The 21,313-nt window shown below is 49.0% G+C and overlaps 1 protein-coding gene across 1 annotated transcript; it reads left to right on the forward strand.

Annotated features, from left to right (window-relative positions):
• Window positions 1-11,790: 11,790 nt before the first annotated feature.
• Window positions 11,791-21,313, forward strand: STAR (steroidogenic acute regulatory protein). The gene is made up of 7 exons (XM_004046902.4): window positions 11,791-12,299; window positions 14,337-14,450; window positions 14,764-14,891; window positions 16,639-16,797; window positions 16,939-17,123; window positions 17,771-17,864; window positions 18,693-21,313. Exons 1-7 carry the CDS (start codon window positions 12,236-12,238, stop codon window positions 18,804-18,806), a joined length of 858 nt encoding a protein of 285 aa, XP_004046950.1. The 5' UTR covers window positions 11,791-12,235; the 3' UTR covers window positions 18,807-21,313.

Consider the following 21,313-nt stretch of genomic DNA (forward strand, 5'->3'; position numbering starts at 1 on the left):
AGCACTTTGGGAGGCTGAGGCGGACAGATCACCTGAGGTCGGGAGTTGAAGACCATCCTGACCAACATGGAGAAACCCTGTCTCTACTAAAAATACAAAATTACCCGGGCGTGGTGGCGCATGCCTGTAATCCCAGCTACTTGAGAGGCTGAGGCAGGAGAATCGCTTGAACCTGGAAGGCAGAGGTTGCGGTGAGCCAAGATTGCGCCATTGCACTCCAGCCTGGGCAATGAGCGAAACTCCGTCTCAAAAAAAAAAAAAAAAATTACAAATGTTCAGGCGTGAGGAGGGAGCTTTCAGCTGTTTCCCAGTTACTGGTTACTGCAGAAGACTCATGTTTGAGAAACGACATCATGGTTGGTCTTGCTCCTGCTTCACCCGTGGCTATTCCAAACTAAGTCCCCACGAGACCCAACATGTTCTTAACAGTGGCTTGTTCTCCAGGTTTTCTGCTAATTTAATTAGGTGTTCTAGTCCTTTGTATTGAGTCTTGAGTATCTTAACGTTCTCATCAAAAAGGAACATAAATGGTATTGTAGTGACTGAAAGCCCATAGTGATGGCACTTTGTGTGATTGTCGAAGAGTAGGGATTGCATGAAAAGCTTAACAGATTTGTACTTCAAGAAGGAAGCATGGGCCGGGTGCAGTGGCTCACACCTGTAATCCCAGCACTTTGGGAGGCAGAGGCAGGTGGTTCACCTGAGGTCAGGAGTTCAAGGCCAGTCTGGCCAACCTGGTGAAACCCCGTCTACTAAAAATATAAAAATTAGCATGGTGGTGCATGTCTGTGATCCCAGCTACTCGGGAGGCTGAGGCGGGAGAATTGCTTGAACCCGGGAGGCAGAGGTTGCAGTGAGCTGAGATTGCACCACTGTAGTCCATCCTGGGCGACAGAGTGAGACTGTCTCTAAATAAATAAATAAAGGAATCATGGTTTAGTAGATAGTGGGCTCAACTAGGAGTTAGGAGATATCGTGTGAAATTGCCAATTATTGGCAGATTAGGCTTGAGTAAGTCATCCTGATTCTCAGTAATTTTAACTATGATTATTCCAGGTAGTTCCTTTTTATATTCTGTTAAGCAAAGATGTTATTTTCATAAATTTTATATCTAATTTGTATGTGTGTGATTTTTTATTATTATTATTTTTTTTTCTTTGAGACAGAGTCTTGCTCTGTCGCCCAGGCTGAAGTGCAGAGGTGCGATCTTGGCTCGCTGCAACCTGCACATCTCAGGTTCCCCGAGTAGCTGAGATTATAGGCACACACCACCACACCCCTCTTTAATTTTTGTACTTTCAGTAGAGACGGGGTTTCACCATGTTGGCGTGGTGGGTTCCCGAACTCCTGACCTCAAGTGATCTTCTGGCCTCGGCCTCCCAAAGTGCTGGGATTACAGGCATGAGCCACCACACTTGGCCTGTATGTGTGTGAATTATTTTATAGTATTAACATTTTATGAGCTCAGGGGTTTTTAAAACTGCCCAAAAGGCCTACAAACCATTTGACTTCTGAACTGTTCATCATTGGGCTGATTTTATAGTAGGTAACTTATGAGGAAACTATTGCACTTAATGGCTTATCTAATGTTTTGCCCGTAATCTTACTGTTTAATAGAATGTATTATTAACTACCCACATAAAGAGAAGAAAGAAATACCAACTTTTGAAAAACGTATGACTACAGTAAGATACTCTGAAGTTCAGCAGAATGACGGCATTTGTTTTTCAGAGCCCCACTGCTTCAAAACGTGACACCTCCAAGAAATGTGAATTTGTTACAGTTATCTTGTGTTTTCAACATCCATCAATTCCCACTGTAATGGCAAGAGTTATGATTTACTCTTACGTTAAATTCCAAGAATTTCCAAGCCATAGCAAGGTTTCAGTCATTGTGTGTACTGTCTTGCTTTAGACCTTTATCATACAGCCAACAGCCAAGACTTGGACCTAAAGGATGAAACTCCGGACTATCTGCAGCATTCTTAGTTCCTCGACTGCCCAGTGGGATGGTTTGCCCTCACCTTACCCAAGCCAGTCTTTGCAGATACTGAAATCTAATGCTTTCTTCCCCGACCATTGCTGGACTCTTGTATTATTAGGCTTCAGAATCAGTCCCATTTCATACTTCTGTTTTATCTTTTTTTTTTTTTTTTTTTTGAGACGGAGTTTTGCTCTTGTTGCCCAGGCTGGAGTGCAATGGCACGATCTCAGCTCACTGCAACCTCCATCTCCCGGGTTCAAGCAATTCTCCTGTCTCAGCCTCCCGAGTAGCTGGGATTACGGGCATGCCCCACCACGCCCAGCTTCCCTTGAGGCTGCTTTCAGGGTAGAAAAATAAAGTTCTTCCAATTGGGGCTTGAGACTGCTTTCAGGGTAGAAAAATAAATAAGGAAGATCTACCAAAGCCCCCTTTCTGGCCATCTTTTTTCTGAAATAATTGAGTACAGCAGCATATCTCTTACTCTTTTTTTTTCGCCCTTAGCCCGTGACCTTAGACTGCATGCTCTTAGCTAAGTTTAAACCGCAGTATCTGCTCCCCTCCCTGCTCTGATAAAATCCAAACAGGCTCTGGATACTTAGTGGAGCCAAGTACCCTCATACTGTCCATTATGGACGCTCAGGGAAGCCAGGTCAGGATGAGTCCCAGTGATATCACAGGGGAAGAAGGCTGGAAAGTATCATTTTCCTCACAGGAGTGTGAGTGGGCCAGGACAGGGAGGCCAAGCACAGTGCAGACAGCAGAAGGGGTAGGCCAGGAGGCAGAGTAGGCACACCTGCCCAAGATGACTGACTGCACATGGCCCAGAATTTCTTTTTTGAGTGGACTAGAATAAAAAATAGATGCAGGTGGCTCACGCCTGTAATCCCAGCAGTTGGGGAGGCCGAGGTGGGTGAATCACTTGAGCTCAGGAGTTCGAGACCAGCCTGGGCAACATGGCGAAATATCATCTCTACCAAAAATACAAAAAATTAGCCAGGTGTGGTGGCACGCACCTGTCGTCCCACCTACTCAGGAGCATAGTGGGTGACAGTGAGACTCCGTCTCAAAAAAAAAAAGGCTGGGCGCAGTGGCTCACACCTGTAATCCCAGCACTTTGGGAGGCCGAGGTGGGTGGATCACCTGAGGTCAGGAGTTCCAGACCAGCCTGACCAACATGGAGAAATTCCGTCTCTACTAAAAATACAAAATTAGCAGGGCGTGGTGGCACATGCCTGTAATCCCAGCTACTCAGGAGGCTGAGGCAGGAGAATTGCTTGAATCTAGGAGGCGGAGTTTGCAGTGAGCCGAGATCATGCCATTGCACTCCAGGCTGGGCAACAAGAGTGAAACTCCGTCAAAAAAAAAAAAAAAAGAAAAGAAATCAAAGCGCATCACACAATAAAGTTAGGCCATGTGTGAAACTTGTTATCTGTATGTATGCAGATACTGGAGATGTAAAATAAATTTGTTACTGTGCCTGGCTGTCAGAAACATTTGAAAAATACTACCTTATAGTAAATTTGTATGTGCTTATTTCAACTAGGAAGGAAAAGAGTATTTGCATCCATTGAGGTACAGAAAAAAAAATTTTAAGTCCATGTTCATTTTCATATCTTTCTTCTCAACTCCTGAAAATCACCTGTGCCCTGGATGGGGCTGAATCTGTTGATCTCTGGGCTTAACACATGCTATTCCCCGAAATTTGCATGAATCCTTCTCTCACTATCTTCAGATCTCTGTCACATTCCCCTCCCTTGACTGCCCCTTTAAAATAGCACCCCTGGCTGGGTGCCGTGGCTCATGCCTGTAATCCCAGCACTTTGGGAGGCCGAGACAGGCGGATCACCTGAGGTCAGGAGTTTGAGACCAGCCTGGCCAACATGGTAAACCCCGTCTCTACTGAAAATACAAAAATTACCTGGGCATGGCGGCACACGCCTGTAATCCCAGCTACTTGGGAGGCTGAGGCAGGAGAATCGCTTGAATCCGGGAGACAGAGGGTGCAGTGAGCCGAGATCGCACCATTGCACTCCAGCCTGGGCTACAGAATGAGACTCTGTCTTAAAAAAAAAAAAAAAAAATTAGCCGGGCGTGGTGGCAAGCGCCTGTAATCCCAGCTACTCGGGAGGCTGAGGCAGGAGAATCGCTGGAACCCAGCAGGTGGAGGTTGCAGTGAGCCGAGATCATGCCACTGCACTCCAGTCTGGGTGACAGAGTGAGACTCAGTCTCAAGAAAAAAAAAAAAAAAGCACCCCATCCCCATCTGTAACTTTCCAGCTTTTCACCCTACCAAGTATTGCCATCTGACATATATTTTACCTGTTTACTCTCTGCTCCCCTCCCTCACTAGAATGTAAACCCTTAAGGATGGATTTCTATCTGTCTTGTTCACTCTTGTATCCCCAGCATCTAGAATGATGCCTAATGTGCATTAAGTCTCAGTATGTATTTGTTGAAGGATGGATGGATGGATGGATGGATGAAAGCATGAAGTAAGTTCAGGCTGGCTTACCAATATGCTTCAGAGACCAGTACGACCCCAAAAGGTGAAGACAGTTGGGACCACTGAGCGGCCAGGAGTAGGATAATTAGTAGTGATCAGTCCTTACATTGAATATGGAGATGTTCCCCTACTGTGGAGGCAGCCTTTAGTGCAGGCCATAGCCCTTCAGGTGTGAAGGGTTTGGAGGTAATTGGTGGTAAAAAAAATTCTGAGACCCGGTGTGGTGGCTCATGCCTGTAATCCCAGCATTTTGGGAGGCCAAGGTGGGCGGATCACCTGAGGTCAGGAGTTCAAGACCAGCCTGACCAATATGATGAAACCCCCGTCTCTACTAAAAACACAAAAATTAGTTGGGCATGGTGGCACATGCCTGTAATCCTAGCTACTCAGGAGGCTGAGACAGGAGAATCGCTTGAACCTGGGAGGCAGAGGTTGCAGTGAGCCGAGATCACCCCATTTACACTCTAGCCTGGGCAACAAGAGTGAAACTCCGTCTCAAAAAAAAAAAAAAAAAAATCTGGAAAAGCATCCCAGGAAAACATGGGGGTGAGGGTTGGACAGGGAGCTGGGTGCCTGTCAGGGTTGCTGGAATAAAGATTTTCTTCTACCTGTTCTCCTCCTAATTGTCCTCCAGGCAGATGTGGGCTGCAGTGCCCACCCCCATCTTGCATGTCACACTATAGGGGTCCTGTGGATAATGGGAGCAAGAGACTGCTTTAAGGGTGCTTGATTTTACCAATTAAGCTGGTCCTGTATTCACCTAAGTGGCCAAAGATCAAAAGTTAATTTTCCAGCCAAGCGCGGTGGCTCACGCCTGTAATCCCAGCACTTTGGGAGGCCAAGGCAGGCAGATCACCTGAGGTCAGGAGTTCAAGACCAGCCTGGCCAAAATGGTGAAACCCTGTCTCTAATAAAAATACAAAAATTAGGCCAGGCGCAGTGGCTCACGCCTGTAATCCCAGCACTTTGGGAGGCCGAGGCAGGTGGATCACGAGGTCAGGAAATCGAGACCATCCTGGCTAAGACGGTGAAACCCCATCTCTACTAAAAATACAAAAAATTAGCCTGGCGTGGTGGCGGGCGCCTGTAGTCCCAGCTACTCGGAAGGCTGAGGCAGGAGAATGGTGTGAACCCGGGAGGCGGAGCTTGCAGTGAGCCGAGATAGCGCCACGGCACTCCAGCCTGGGCGACAGAGCGAGATTCCACCTCAAAAAAATAGAAAAATAAAAAAATAAAAAAATTAGCAGGGCGCGGTGGCGGGTGCCTGTAATCCCAGCTACTCAGGAGGCTGAGGCAGGAGAATCGCTTGAGCCTGTGAGGCGGAGGTTGCAGTGAGCTGAGACCGTGCCACTGCACTCTAGCCTGGACAACAGAGCGAGACTCTGTATCCAAAAATCCAAAAAAAAAAAAAAACAGAGAGAGAAAGAAGGAAAGAGAGACAGAGAGAAAGAGAGAGAGAGAAAGAGAGAAAGGAAAGAAAGAGAAAAGGAAAGAAAGAAAGAAAAAGAAAGAAAGAAAGGAAGAAAGAAAAAGAAAGAAAGAAAGAGAAAGAAAGAAAGAAAAAAAGGGAAAAAAAAAAAAAGGCCTCAAAGCTTATTGCTTTGGGAACCCAGAGAACTGAGTGGTGTCACGACCCAGGTACATAGCTGGGGCCAATAGGAAGAGAGAGGGCTCACTGCTGGGCAGATCTCAAGGTCAGGAACCCAGAATGCCTGGGAATCCATCACCAAGACACAGTTTTTTTTCTGATCAGGTTTACTGAGGTGTAATTTACATAAAGTAAAATTCAGCCTTTTTGGTGTGGAGTTCTATAAGTTTTAACAACTGAGTATAGTTATGTAACCACTATCACGATCAAGATACAGAATATTTTCATCACTCCTGCCCTGTGTATTTAACTCTTTCCTCCTTTCCAGCCCCTGGATAACAGTGATCTATTTTCTGTCCCTATAGGTTACAGTGGCAATGAATTCAAAGTGTTCTTAAAATGGTGTGTAGGTCAAATTAAATACTGTGAAGGCTAAATTCAGTTTGTTCTTCTGGTTTAGGTGATTACAAAAGACCAAATGCTCTATGTTCTCTGCCAAAATTCCTGGGAAAGGAAATCAAAAGTCTGGCTTACCTGCTTGAAATGGTGGGTGAGGGGGGGAAACAAGAGACTCCAACAGAATTTAAAGTTGAGTAGGCATCCATCACCCTAAAATTTATTGACTGCTAGATGGCAGTCAGGCATATGCTGAGATGCAACTATTAGCCCCACTTTTCACAGAGAGAGACAGGAGATTTTAAAAAGTTAACCCAGCCAGGCCCGGTGGCTCATGCCTGTAATCCCAGAGCTTTGGGAGGCTGAGGCAGGAGGATCGCTTGAGCCCAGGAGCTGAAGCCAGGGCAACATAGTGATATCCTGTCTCTACAAAAAATAATGAAATTAGCTGGGCATGGTGGTGCACACCTATAATCTCAGCTATCTGGGAGGCTAAGCTGGAAGGATCTCTTAAACCTGAGAGATTGAGGCTGCAGTCAACTGGGATTGTACCACTGCACTCCAGCCTGGGCAACAGAGCAAGACCTTGTCCCCAAAAAAAAAAAAAAAAAACAAAAAACAAAGGGCTGGAACAGTGGCTCACGCCTATAATCTCAGCACTTTGGGAGGCCAAGGTGGGTGGATCCCAAGGTCAGGAGTTCAAGACCAGCCTGCCCAACATGATAAAACCCCATCTCTACTAAAAATACAAAAATTAGCCGAGTGTGGTGGTGCGTGCCTGTAATCCCAGCTACTCGGGAGGCTGAGGCAGGAGAATCCTGGGAGGCGGAGGTTGCAGTGAGCCGAAATTGCGCCATTGCACTCCAGCCTGGGTAAGACAGCGAGACTCCGTTTCAAAAAAAAAAAAAAGTAAAACAAGGAGAAATTGGCAAGAGTCTTATTGATACTGTGATAAACATTTATCAAGGTGGGGCCAAAAGGTAAAATATTGGATCTTTTTTTTTTTTTTTTTGAGACGGAGTTTTGCTTTGCTCTTGTTGCCCAGGCTGGAGTGCAATGGCGCGATCTTGGCTCACCACAACCTCCACCGCCCAGGTTCAAGCAATTCTCCCGCCTCAGCCTCCCAAGTACCTGGGATTACAGGCATGCGCCATCATGCCTGGCTAATTTTTTTTGTATTTTTAGTAAAGACGGGGTTTCTCCATGTTGGTCAGGCTGGTCTCAAACTCCTGACCTCAGGTGATCCGCCCACCTCGGCCTCCCAAAGTGCTGGGATTACAGGCATGAGCCACCATGCCGGACCAAAATATTGGATTCTAATTAAAGAGTAGGGTGAGGAAAGGCACAGAGGACAGCCTCTGAGGGGAGACTGCACTGCAAGTATCCCTGGAACAGAGAAGGTATGCACGGGATGGATGGCAGCAGGCACCACAGGGAGAGCTGAGCACTGCTGGGTAGAATCCAGGTGAGAACTGGAATGGCCAAATTGGAATTGTGCTAAGAATTCTGGACTTTATCTTGTGAGGTATTGATGTATTGTTACCTCATTTAAACCTTATAACTAACCTGAGAGGATGAAGAAAATAAAAAGAGGCTGGGCGTTGTGGCTCACGCCTGTAATCCCAGCACTTTGGGAGGCCGAGGCCACATGGAATGGCCCAAGCTCCCCCTGACAGCCAGCTCGCAGCCCTCAGAGTCTCCTCCAAGCTGCTGGCCATCTGCTCTACCTGGGACACGCTTACCCCATCAACTCTCTATTTTCAACCCCCTCCACAAACCTAGCTAACTCCCAATCGTATTTTCCAGAAGCCTTCCGTAACATTCCTCCCTCCCTCCCCCATAGAATTAGAGGTTCCGTCATCTCTACTTCCAAAACACCTCATCTGCCCTACGACTGTCCATACTGGGTCTATGGTTCAACTCATACCGTCCTAACTTTAGAGCCACATAGAGACATTCAGGAAAGGACTGTTGAATGAATGGAGGGAGGGAGGGAGACACGGAGGGAGGGAGAGAGGGAGGGAGGGAGGGAGAGAGGGAGGGAGGGAGGGAGGGAGAAAAGAAGGAACAAAGAAACGAAGGAAGGAAGGAAGGAAGGAAGGAAGGAAGGAAGGAAGGAAGGAAGGAAGGAAGGAAGGAATGAATCCCCTTTTCTGCTCCAAAGCCCTGGCTCTCTTGCCTGGCCTGGGGGCCTTCCTCTCCAGCATGGCACATCCACACCACCTGAGCTGGCCTCCTGGCTCTCCTCCCCCATGGCCTGCCGTGGTCATCTGGCCTCCTTTCTTGGAAGCTCTGCCCTCATCAAAAAGCAGAGCCAGATACAGATGGTCCAGAACCAGAGGAAATTCCCAGACCTCTCTCGCCACTTTACTGCTCAGAGGGATGGAGAGAGTTAATGAGTCATTCTGCCTGGAAAGGATGAGGGAGAGAGCCTTGGCCCTTGCAGAGGTCACCCAGCACCACCTCCCAACCACCCTCTCCCGGGAGTCAATGGCAGCCTCTGACATCAGCCACAGCCATAGGCTCTATCCTCCGTCTCCCACACCACCTCCACCCCTTTCAGAATGGCCATAATTCTCCACAGGAAGGCAGCAGCAGGGCCTTGATCATCATCTGCATGGCCTGTCCCATAATAACCGCCTTCCCCCTCCCCCCACCTCACTGAGGCAGGCCTGCAGACACACATGTGCAGGAGGGGCACATGCCCCAGCAGATCAGAGGGAGGAGCCGGGGGAGCTGGCGCCCCACCCGCCCAGTTCATCCGCTGCACCTCCTCTCTGAAAGGTAGAGGGCCTAGGCACAGGCTGGCGACGGGGGAGAGGCCCTGCTGTCTTCCTTGGGGACTGAGGGCTGGAAACAATGCCTTCAGGCAGGTTTCCTGAGTCTAAAGATATACCTGCACCCCTAGCTGCTTTCCCAGTTGGTCACTCAATAGAGGAGGAGCACACCAGGCACAGTGGCTCACTTTGGGAGGCCGAGGCAGGAGGATGGCTTGACCCCAGGAGTTCAAGACCAGCCTGGGTAACATAGCAAGACCCCGTCTCTATTTTTAAAAATTAAAAAAAAAAAAAAAGTTTTAATAGAGAAGGAGCAAGAGTCCCCTGTGTCTCTGCTGGAGGTGAGTGCTGAGGGTGGGGACAGCTTTTAAGGGGGAAAGTGGACCCAGTACCTGCCTTGGGGAGATAATTCCACAGAAGAGACAAGCAAACACATACAAACCATTCAACAAATCAGGACCAGAACTAAGCCCCTCAAGTGATACTGACAGTAAGGGTGTGGTGGGAGGAGCCAGCATTCCAGAAGACCGGGATGGTCTAGGAAGGTTTCCTGGAGGAGGTTTTGAGGAAGGGGCTGGGTGCCTCTAGGCAGCCTCTGCTCACAGGATTCCCCGACTGCATCACCGGGGTGGAAATCGGGGGCGAGGGGGACGACTCCCCTGTTCTATATGGGCTCCAAGTGCCAGGCCTGGCTCTGAGCAGATCCTGTCCCTTTCACCCTGTCTGGAGTCGGGGAGACAGCGAGAGTGCATGGGGCCCCGGCACTGCTCCCCATTTTTAGGGCTCCCCTCTGCCTCTGTGAGGTGGTGGCAGGACACAGAACTCCCTCCCACAGGGAGCAGGGCCTGGGCCAGGGGCAGTTCCAGTGTGAGTTTTTCCACTCCCAATATTCTTGCCCAGTGAATCTGGCTTAAAAGCAGCCTCAAGGTCACTGTAAACGGAAGAGATTCCGTCAGAGCCCAGCACGTGCTGCGCCTGGGTGAGGGTGAGTGGGAAATGCAGAGGCCTCGTGGGGCCTTGCTCAGCCTCACAGAGCCCCTAAAGTGCAAAGACTAGGGTGAACACCCCAACGCCCTGTCTTTTCTTTTTTTCCTTTTTTTTTTTTTTTTTGCAACAGAGTCTCGCGCTCTGTCATCCAGGCTGGAATGCAATGGTGTGATCTCAGCTCACTGCAACCTCTACCTCCCAAGTTCAAGCAATTCTGCCTCAGCCTCCTGAGTAGCTGGGATTACAGGTGCCTGCCACTACGCCTGGCTAATTTTTGTTTTTTTGTTTTTGTTTTTGTTTTGAGACGGAGTCTTGCTCTGTCACCCAGGCTGGAGTACAGTGGCTTTATCTTGGCTTACTGCAACCTCTGCCTCCCGGGTTCAAGTGATTATCCTGCCTCAGTCTCCTGAGTAGCTGGGATTATAGGCATATGCTACCACTCCCGGCTAATTTTTGTATTTTCAGTAGAGACGAGGTTTCACCATGTTGGTCAGGCTGGTCTCAAACTGCTGACCTTGTGATCCGCCCACCTCAGCCTCCCAAAGTGCTGGGATTACAGGCATGAGCCACTGTGCCCAGCCCATGCCCTGTCTTTTCAAGCTTTCTGCACATACCAAGACCCCCAGCCCAGCTCACTCAGACAAAGCTACTGGGGAAAGTGTGAGGAAGGGTGTGGGCGTGGCCCAGGCCCTCCTCTTCTCTCTGCCGTATACTGATAGGGCTGCCCCGCCCCCCCCACCCCCCCCCCACTCAGCCACGAGAGGTCATCCTTGCTCCAGCACAGACCCCTAAGAACCCTCACTCAGAACAGGACTTTGGGAAAGGTGGTTTCTATAAATAGATGAGTAAATAAATTGACAGTTGAATATACCAAGCGTCCTGGGGACCGCAGGAGGAACTGTGTACAGATGGCTTGAAGGCCAGAGGCTTGGGTTGTTGTCCTGGCCCTGCCACTGGCCAGTTGTTTGACCTTGAACAAGTCAGTTCCACTCTGTGGACTTCAGGGTCCTCGCCCAGAAGAAGAGCAGCCATATGGTCTCTACTGCTTGGTAAACACCCTGGCTCACTCTCCCGAGACGGTGGTTCTCAAAGTGTAGTGTGTAGCCCACACAACACCTGCATTGCAACCACTGGGCATTTAATTAATTAATTAATTTATTTATTTATTTATGATGGAGTCTCACTCTGTCGCCCAGGATGGAGTGCAGTGGCATGATCTTGGCTTACTGCAACCTCTGCCTCCTGGGTTCAAGTGATTCTCATGCCTCAGCCTCCCGAGTAGCTGGGACTACAGGTGCCTGCCACCTCACCCGGCTAATGTTTTTGTATTTTTAGTAGAGATGAGGTTTCACCATGTTGGCCATGCTGGTCTCGAACGCCTGACCTCAAGTGATCTGCCCACCTCGGCCTCCCAAAGTGCTGGGGTTACAGGCGTAAGCCACCGCGCCTGGCCAAGGGAAGTTTTTTTCTTTTCTTTTTTCTTTTCTTTTCCTTCTTTTTTTTTTTTTTTTTTTTTTTTTTTAAACACAGGTTTCTGAGCCTCAATTCCAGATCAGCTGAGCCTGGAGTTTCTGAAGACAAGGGCTAGAAATCTGCACTTTAAACTCTTGAAAACCACTGTGTGCCTTCATCTAAGCTGCCCCTGCTTCTCTCCCCTCCATCCCTCGCCTGGCCCTGTCCTCCCTACTCTCCCCTGCACCCTCCCCCGCCCCAAGCTCCCCACAAACGGCCAGAGCAGCAGTGTGAGGCAATCGCTCTATCCTTGACCCCTTCCTTTGCACAGTGAGTGATGGCGTTTTTATCTCCTGATGATGATGCACAGCCTTCAGCGGGGAGCATTTAAGACGCAGAACACCAGGTCCAGGCTGCAGCTGCGGGACTCAGAGGCGAAGCTTGAGGGGCTCAGGAAGGACGAAGAACCACCCTTGAGAGAAGAGGCAGCAGCAGCGGCGGCAGCAGCGGCGGCAGCGACCCCACCACTGCCACATTTGCCAGGAAACAATGCTGCTAGCGACATTCAAGCTGTGCGCTGGGAGCTCCTACAGACACATGCGCAACATGAAGGGTGAGCGCTGCGGGAAGGAGGCGATGAGGGGTTGGCCAGCTCTCAGCGGATGAGGCTCAGGCCACCCAATTCTGATCCTAGTTGTGCCTCTTACTGGGTGAACCTGGGCAAGTTTCTTCCCTTCTCAGTTTTCTTCCCGAATCTCAGTTTTCCCCTCGGAAGAAGTGGGCTGGTTACTAAGATATATCCCTTCCAGATTCTATAATTTCTGGTCTCCCCTCCAGGACTCCAATCTTTTTTTCTCCTTTTCTTTCATTTTTATTCTTTTTATTTCTTCCTTCCCTCCTTCCTTTCCTTTCTTTCTTCCTTTCCTTTCTTTCTTCCTTCCCCTTTTCCTTCATTCATTCTTTTTTTCTTCCGCCTTTTCTTTTCTTTTTTTTCGTTTGAATAAAGGTCTCTGTCACGGAGGCTGGAGTACAGTAGAACAATCATAGCTCACTGCAGCCTCAAACTCATGGGCTCAAGCCATCCTCCCACCTCAGCCTTTTGAGTAGCTGGGACTACAGGCGTGCACCACCACAACCAGTTAGTTTTATTTATTTATTTTTATTTTTATTTTTTTTAGAGACAAAGTCTTGCTATATTGGTCACGCTGGTCTTGACCCCCTGGGCTCAAGGGATTCTCCCACCTTGGCCTCCCAAAGTGCTGGGATTACAGGTGTGAGCCGCCACACCTGGCTTACTTTATTTTGAGATGGAGTCTCACTCTGTTGCCCAGCCTGGAGCGCAGTGGCACGATCTCGGCTCACTGCAACCTCCGCCTCCTGGGTAGCTGGGATTACAGGTGCATGCCGCCACGCCTGGCTAGTTTTTGTATTTTTAGTAGAGACAGGGTTTCGCCACGTTGACCAGGCTGGTCTTGAACTCCTGACCTCAGGTGATCCGCCTCCCAAACTGCTGGGATTATAGGCATGAGCCATGGCGCTCAGCCTATTTTATTTTTGAGGCAGTCTCGCTCTGTCGCCTAGGCTGGAGTGCACCGGCACTATCTTGGCTCACTGCAGCCTCTACCTCCCGGGTTCAAGCAATTCTCCTGCCTCAGCCTCCTGAGTGGCTGGGACCACAGGCGTGCACCACCATGCCTGGCCATCTTTCTTGAACTATTCCTGACTTTGCCTTCCTTCAGAGCTGGACAAGGCTTGTAGCAGGGGTACACAGGAAAGTCTTGCCCACAGTGGTAGAGTAAATATTAGACTTGACTCCCACAGGCAAAAAAAGATGGAGGAGAAGAGAGATAGGGGAGTAAGACAGGAGGGCAAGGTAAAGAGATAAGACGGTGGGGCTGGGAAGGCTGGTTATCATTGAATAGCCAGGAAGGGGCAGAAACCAGCTACAAGAGGCCACTTTTGTAGAGCTGATTAGCATCCAAGGTCATTTGAATCAATCCCCTGCTGCCACTGAAGGGTACACAAGTCAATCTAGACACGATCTTTCCAATTACACTGGATTGAATTAGCTACCTTTAGAGCGAGAAGCCATGCTTAGATCTGCAGCTGGCAGTGGTGGTGTCGTCCTCACTAGATGGACAGGGCTTCGCTGGCCCAGAATCCAGGGGCACACAGAGTAGCTTATGCATGCAAGCACACAGACTCACAGAAGCACAGATTCATGCAATCAGATTCTGGCAAGCACACAGACCTCATGCAAGCACAGACTTGTGCAGACACACAGACTCATGCAAGCACACAGGCCTCAGGAGTTGTATTCTCCTTATGAAGTAGGATTTTTCTGGTTGCTTGAACACAGATTTTTCCCCTTTTAGGGACAGAAACTCCAGCAGGCTCTGGTATAGCCCATCTCCAGGCAGGGCCAGGCCTGACCACCCCAGATGGAAGGCAGATTTCTGGACCCTGGAGCACTGCCGTGGGAGTTGAGGGCCTGGCTCTAGCTCAGGTCCGTGCTAGAATCCTGTGTGCTCCTGAGCAAGTCACTTCCCTCTCCAAACCAACTTACTCATTTGAGACAAGATGAGGGGGTGGAGTGGTCCATCTCTAAGGGGCTTTCCAGTTCCTAGACAAGGGTTATTCCCTTCTGCAGGGCTGAGGCAACAGGCTGTGATGGCCATCGGCCAGGAGCTGAACCGGAGGGCCCTGGGGGGCCCCACCCCTAGCATGTGGATTAACCAGGTTCGGCGGCGGAGCTCTCTGCTTGGTAAGTGCTGAGGCTTCTGGGCTCCTGGTGCTGCTGGCAGGAGGTTCCCTGGAGGGTGATGTGGTGCATGTGGCTTTGGCTCCCCTCCTGCCATTCCTTCATTTTGAGAGGACGTTCCCAGCCTAGAGTTCCTCAAGGCCAGATCCCTCTCTGGTCACCTGGGGCGGCTGTGTCTAACTCGACCAGCAGGCTGGCCCCTATGGCTTTAGTCCGGGCTCTTCAGAGCAATGAGCAGACCCAGAGCTCCAGGGATGAGAGCTGGTGGAGGCTGGGAGAAGAAGGAAGCTCTGTCTCTCCTTGGCTGTGTATCCAGGTTCTCGGCTGGAAGAGACTCTCTACAGTGACCAGGAGCTGGCCTATCTCCAGCAGGGGGAGGAGGCCATGCAGAAGGCCTTGGGCATCCTTAGCAACCAAGAGGGCTGGAAGAAGGAGAGTCAGCAGGTAAGTGTTGGGGAGAAGCCTGTGGTGCCTCCATGCTCCACTGCCATCCTCAAGGCCAGCTGGGGTTACTATTTTTCCCAGAATTCCTGTCTCATGCAGCAGTCACTGGGTAGCAAGTGGTTTTATCTTGAGAACTCTCCTTTCTCGAGAATATATCCTCAGATAATGCTCTTCCCCCATAAAAGACACCCTGGAGAGTCCTGTTTGAGAAACACTATTCCTTTGTCCTTAGCTACAGAATAGGATTGCATTGTGTGCCCACTTGGCAGACATCATGCAAGGGGGACTCCAAGTGCCTCATTGCCCTGGGTCAGATATCCCAACGATGCCAAAGTGCACTGTCTGTGCTGTCAGCCCACCTGTGGCTGGGCTTGCAGGGGTGATGTGGGCTCACCCTACAACAGGCCTAGACTAGAACACAGAGTGGCCCACGGCCTTCTGGGGTTCTCTGCACTTGAGCACTGACCCATCACTGGGGACAGTAACCAGGTTCACGGTAAAGGCTGGTGGCTCTGTTATGGAGATTTTGGTGGCTTTACCTTCAGCAAAAGCTGACATGCTGCCCACTACACAAAGTTCAGGTAGAACCCCTCCTTCCCTAAGTTCTCAGAGTAATGGAGTTAACAGACTGCTAGTTTGGGAGCCAACTGGGACTTAGGTCGGCACTGCTCTTAGTTAAGGGTCCCTGGGCCAATCACTGACCTTCTCTGGCCCCACATTCTTCTGGTGTGGAATGAGGTATTGAACTAAAACAAATCTTGAAGATCCCATTCAACATTCTATGTATCTAATTAAGCTGGTGTAAACCACTTTTCCCACTCCCAGGTTTCTCTCTTGGGATCTTTGAGCTTCTGAAGTCAAGTAAGAGTCTTTTCAGTTGGACCTACCCATACCACCATCATTCGCCACCAAGACAAAGGGTCCAGTGGGGCTGGGTGCAGTGGCTCACGCCTGGAGGCCGAAACTGGAGAATTGCTTGAGCCTAGGAGTTTGAGACCAGCCTGGGCAACACAGGGAGATCACATCTCTACAAAACATTTAAAAATTAGCTAGGTGTAATGCTGCATGCCTGTAGTCTCAGCTACTTGGGAGGCTGAGGCAGGAGGATTTCTTGAGCCTAGGAGGTTGAGGCTGCAATGACCCGTGATTGTGCCACTGCACTCCAGCCTGGACAACAGAGTGAGACTCTGTCTCAAAAAAAAACAAGAAAAAAATCTTAAAAAGGGTCCAGTGGCAGCAGGTAACTTCCTCCAGTTGTCAGCAGATGCACAAGGCCATGGCAACAATGATTACCGACTCTATCTTAGGACAGTTCCAGGCTTCCTCGTGCTCAGCTTGGAGTTCCTTTGCTGTTCCCCTCCCCATCTTGCCTTGTATTGCCTATGAGACCTAGGCTAAGAATATATATATATATATATTTTTTTTTTTTTGAGACAACTCTGTCGCCCAGGCTGGAGTGCAGTGGTGCAATCTCCACTCACTGCAACCTCTGCCGTGCAGGTTCAAGCAATTCTCCTGCCTCAGCTTCCCAAGTAGCTGGGATTGGAGGCGCCTGTCACCATGTCTGGCTAATTTTGTAGTTTTAGTAGAGACGGGGTTTCACCATCTTGGCCAGGCTGGTCTCGAACTCCTGACCTCGTGATCCACCCACCTTGGCCTCCCAAAGTGCTGGGATTATAGGCGTGAACCACCATGCCCGGCCAAGAATATTTTTATCTAACCACCTTCTGGGGGCTTTCTCTGACAGGACAATGGGGACAAAGTGATGAGTAAAGTGGTCCCAGATGTGGGCAAGGTGTTCCGGCTGGAGGTCGTGGTGGACCAGCCCATGGAGAGGCTCTATGAAGAGCTCGTGGAGCGCATGGAAGCAATGGGGGAGTGGAACCCCAATGTCAAGGAGATCAAGGTGAGCAAAGTCCAGGTGTGGGTGGCAGGGGCCCAGGAGAGCCCAGTGTGAATGCTGTATCAAAGAGAGGACCCCTAGCTGTGGGGGGCGCTTAGCCCAACACAGGCTGAGTCGTGATTCTGGTTCCCCATGGCCTGGTAGGTCCTGCAGAAGATCGGAAAAGATACATTCATTACTCACGAGCTGGCTGCAGAGGCAGCAGGAAACCTGGTGGGGCCCCGTGACTTTGTGAGCGTGCGCTGTGCCAAGCGCCGAGGCTCCACCTGTGTGCTGGCTGGCATGGCCACAGACTTCGGGAACATGCCTGAGCAGAAGGGTGTCATCAGGTAATACGGGCAGCAGGCTCCAAATCCCCCTCTTCTAACACAGGCCTGCAGGTGTGCACCCAAGCATGTGGACTGCATCCCCAGCTCCAAGAAACCAACCCTTGGTGCACCCATGGCTTCCTTCTACAAAAGAAGATACTTATTTACCAAAGGAGGGACAAAGACAAGATGGGCCCTACTTGGACAGCCAGACAGCTTGTCATGACCCTCCCAGAAAGTTTAAGAACCTTAATAATTTTCTGAAGCATGGGGCAGGGCTGAGGTTCACCTGGTACGCTCAGGCACAGCTGTAGTGTAGACTAAAATATTGAAATAATCCATACCACTCAGTACACCACAGCCTCCTGAATTTCCCAAGGCCCCAGCCCAGCCACCAGCCTGAATCCTTTCCCTGACATCCCAGTAATCCAGCAACTAAAGGGCACAAGAGGCCTCAGGGGCTGCTCCAGCTACAAGCAGCCTTTATTCTGATGAGCTGGTAACTGTGCCAACTGCCAAATAATTACCCTTTGCAAAGGGCACTTCCCTGATGAGACTTAGAAAAGAAAAGGTACCGTAGAAACGTGTTATCTATGGTACTGGTGTAAGCAGCCAGTGCAAGAGAGAACTCGCAGCTGTCCTCCTGACTTGACTTCTCCATTTGCCAGGGCGGAGCACGGTCCCACTTGCATGGTGCTTCACCCGTTGGCTGGAAGTCCCTCTAAGACCAAACTCACGTGGCTACTCAGCATCGACCTCAAGGTGAAGGGCATGGGAAGGGGACCCGGAAGGCAGGTGGTAGTGAGAAAAACAGGCTCTTCCCATTCCTCCCATTCTGCAGAAAGAATCCTCTTCTATTCTGATAGAATCACAGGCTGTAAGACAGGGAAGGGTCTGGAGTGATGGCCTAACTGCTACTCTACCATCTCCAAAGCCTGTGATGGCTCCTCTTTTTTTTTTTTTTTTGAGACTCAGTCTCATTCTGTCACTCAGGCTGGAGTGCAATGACATGGTCTCAGCTCACCGCAACGTCCGCCTCCCGGATTCAAGCGATTCTTCCGCCTCAGCCTCCCGAGTAGCTGGAACTACAGGCGTGTGCCACCACACATGGCTAATTTTTGTATTTTTAGTAGAGACGGGGTTTCACTATGTTGGCCAGGCTGGTCTCAAACTCCTGACCTCGTGATCTGCCTGCCTCCCAAAGTGCTGGGATTACAGGCGTGAGCCACTGCGCCTGGCCCTCTTCTGTCTCACAGCAAAGTTCAACTCTTATATGTAGTTATCATTTTAGAAAGAAGGAAACTTAGGTCCAGAGATCTGAAGGGTGAAAAAGGCAACATAACTGGTTCAGGGTCACACAGCTGGGAACACCAGGCTGAAACATCTTGTTGGCCAGTCTTGTGCTTCTGAAAGTCATGAGAGCAGAGCAGCAACGCAGTCCTCCCGCCCTTGACCGGGCAAATCCAAGGCTGCACCTATTAACAGAGCTCGAAGACCAAGCCCCTGGCAGCCTGTTTGTGATAGGGTGCAGAGTGTCAAGAGTGGGCCAAAACCCACAAGATGGCCAAATTCTCCTACCTCCTACTGCAGGGGTGGCTGCCCAGGAGCATCATCAACCAGGTCCTGTCCCAGACCCAGGTGGATTTTGCCAACCACCTGCGCAAGCGCCTGGAGTCCCGCCCTGCCTCTGAAGCCAGGTGTTGAAGACCAGCCTGCTGTTCCCAACTGTGCCCAGCTGCACTGGTACACACGCTCATCAGGAGAGTCCCTACTGGAAGCCTGCAAGTCTAAGATCTCCATCTGGTGACAGTGGGATGGGTGGGGTTTGCGTTTAGAGTATGACACTAGGATTCACATTGGTGAAAGTTTTTAGTACCAAGAAAACAGGGATGAGGCTCTTGGATTAAAAGGTAACTTCATTCACTGATTAGCTATGACATGAGGGTTTAGGCCCCTAAAATAATTGTAAAACTTTTTTTCTGGGCCCTTATGTACCCACCTAAAACCATCTTTAAAATGCTAGTGGCTGATATGGGTGTGGGGGATGCTAACCACAGGGCCTGAGAAGTCTTGCTTTATGGGCTCAAGAATGCCATGCACTGGCAGTACATGTGCACAAAGCAGAATCTCAGAGGGTCTCCTGCAGCCCTCCGCTCCTCCCGGCCGCTGCACAGCAACACCACAGAACAAGCAGCACCCCACAGTGGGTGCCTTCCAGAAACATAGTCCAAGCTTTCTCTGTGGAAAAAGACAAAACTCATTAGTAACATGTTTCCCTATTGCTTTCATAGGCACCAGTCAGAATAAAGAATCATAATTCACACAAAACATCAGCCTTTGTTTTAATATTGTACTGTTAAAAAAAAAATCTATGCAGCTGGGTGCGGTGGCTCACGCCTGTAATCCCAGCATTTTGGGAGGCTGAGGTAGGCGGATCACAAGGTCAGGAGATCGAGACCATCCTGGCCAACATGGTGAAACCCCGTCTCTACTAAAATACAAAAAATTAGCTGGGTGTGGTGGCGCACACCTGTAGTCGTAGCTACTTGGGAGGCTGAGGCAGGGGAATCACTTGAACCCGGGAGGCGGAGGTTGTAGTGGGCCGAGATTGTGCCACTGTGCTCCAGCGTGGGCGACAGAGTGAGACTCCATCTCAAAAAAAAAAAAAAAAAATCTATGCTAGTGGATTACAACTTCACACTAGAGGAGTTCTGGACAAAGCTTTTAATTAGTCAAACTAAATTAAGGCTCATTAAAAGGAAAGGAACTACTGGGAAATTATGCAATTCAATAATTTAGACTCTGTTACCAGGATCTTTCATAAAAATTTAATTTCCATAATCATAACCTAAATGAGTTCTTAAAGAATTCTATAAGCAATAGCTGATTAATGGGCCCTGGAAGATGAAGATTATAACTGTTTATTTACCTAATTAAAAGGAAAGGCAGTGCCAAATATGAGAGGATAAACAATATTAGTTAACATTTCTGTTATTTATGATGCCAATTAGTAGTAAGATAATTCCACAGCTGTCAACTTTGTTTGGGGCTGGCAACTTCTCTGCTTAAACAGGCTAAAAGTTTAGTATTCTGGGAGAAGTGGCTGGAAGAAGGGGTAATATGGTGAAAGCAAATTCCCTTTCCCAGGAGTCAAGAGAATTTATGTGACGTGGCTCCCGCCTGTAATCTCAGCACTTTGGGAGGCCAAGGCAGGCCATCACCTGAGGGCGGGAGACCAGCCTGACTAACATGGAGAAACCCCATCTCTACTAAAAATAAAAAATGAGCTGGGCGTGGTGGTGCATGCCTGTAATCCCAGCTACTTGGGAGGCTGAGGCAGGAGAATCGCCTGAACCCAGGAGGCGGAGGTTGAAGTGAGCCAAGATCGAGCCACTGTACTCCAGCCTGGGCGACAGAGCGAGGCTGTCTTAAAAAAAAAAAAAATTATACACACACACACACACATTGGGATGGGAGGGGGGTAGGGAGGATGAAAAAATCACCATTACCACCTGAAGCTTTTCCATTCTTGTTTTAATAGCATTGATGATTTGCACCATTTGGAGATAGAGCTCTGGCTTATTTATTATAAAACAGGAGCTGGGCACAGTGGTGCCTATCCACAATGCCAGCTACTCTGAAGGCTGAGGTGGGAGAATTGCTGGAGGGCAATTTGAAACCAGTCTGGGCAAGATAGTGAGACCTCATCTCAAAAAAAAAAAAAAGAAGGAAAAAACAAAGGAGTTGATGAAACCAAATTATGACAAACTAAATTAAAAAATTAAAAAATAGCATTAGTGGGAACACTGTGGTATTTCCTGAGGTATTAAAATTTTACAACTAGTAAAGGTATTTATTATAATTTATTCGGATTGTTTCTTAGTTTATTTTTGGCATGGATAAAATTATTGTTTATCTAGGAGCCTCAGAGTTGAGAGAGGATAGTTGTAGAGAAGTATTTCTAAAATGGAATTATCATCCACTACCAGCTAAGAGAAAATAGTTACTTGTTTAAAGATACCTTAAAGCAACATATATTCTAGTTTCAAGAGACCAGGCTGACAGTCAAGAAATAGGCTTTTAACAAACCCACTGGTTTGCTGGATTCTAATTGCCTCCTTCAAACTATGTAATTGTGTCTTTCTGGTTTCTGTGGAGATATTTTCCCACTTGTTTAATTTTACACTGGAATAAAACAAGTTATCACTGTT

The sequence above is a fragment of the Gorilla gorilla genome, chromosome 7 (genome assembly GCF_029281585.2).
Source record: "Gorilla gorilla gorilla isolate KB3781 chromosome 7, NHGRI_mGorGor1-v2.1_pri, whole genome shotgun sequence".
NCBI lineage: Eukaryota > Metazoa > Chordata > Mammalia > Primates > Hominidae > Gorilla > Gorilla gorilla.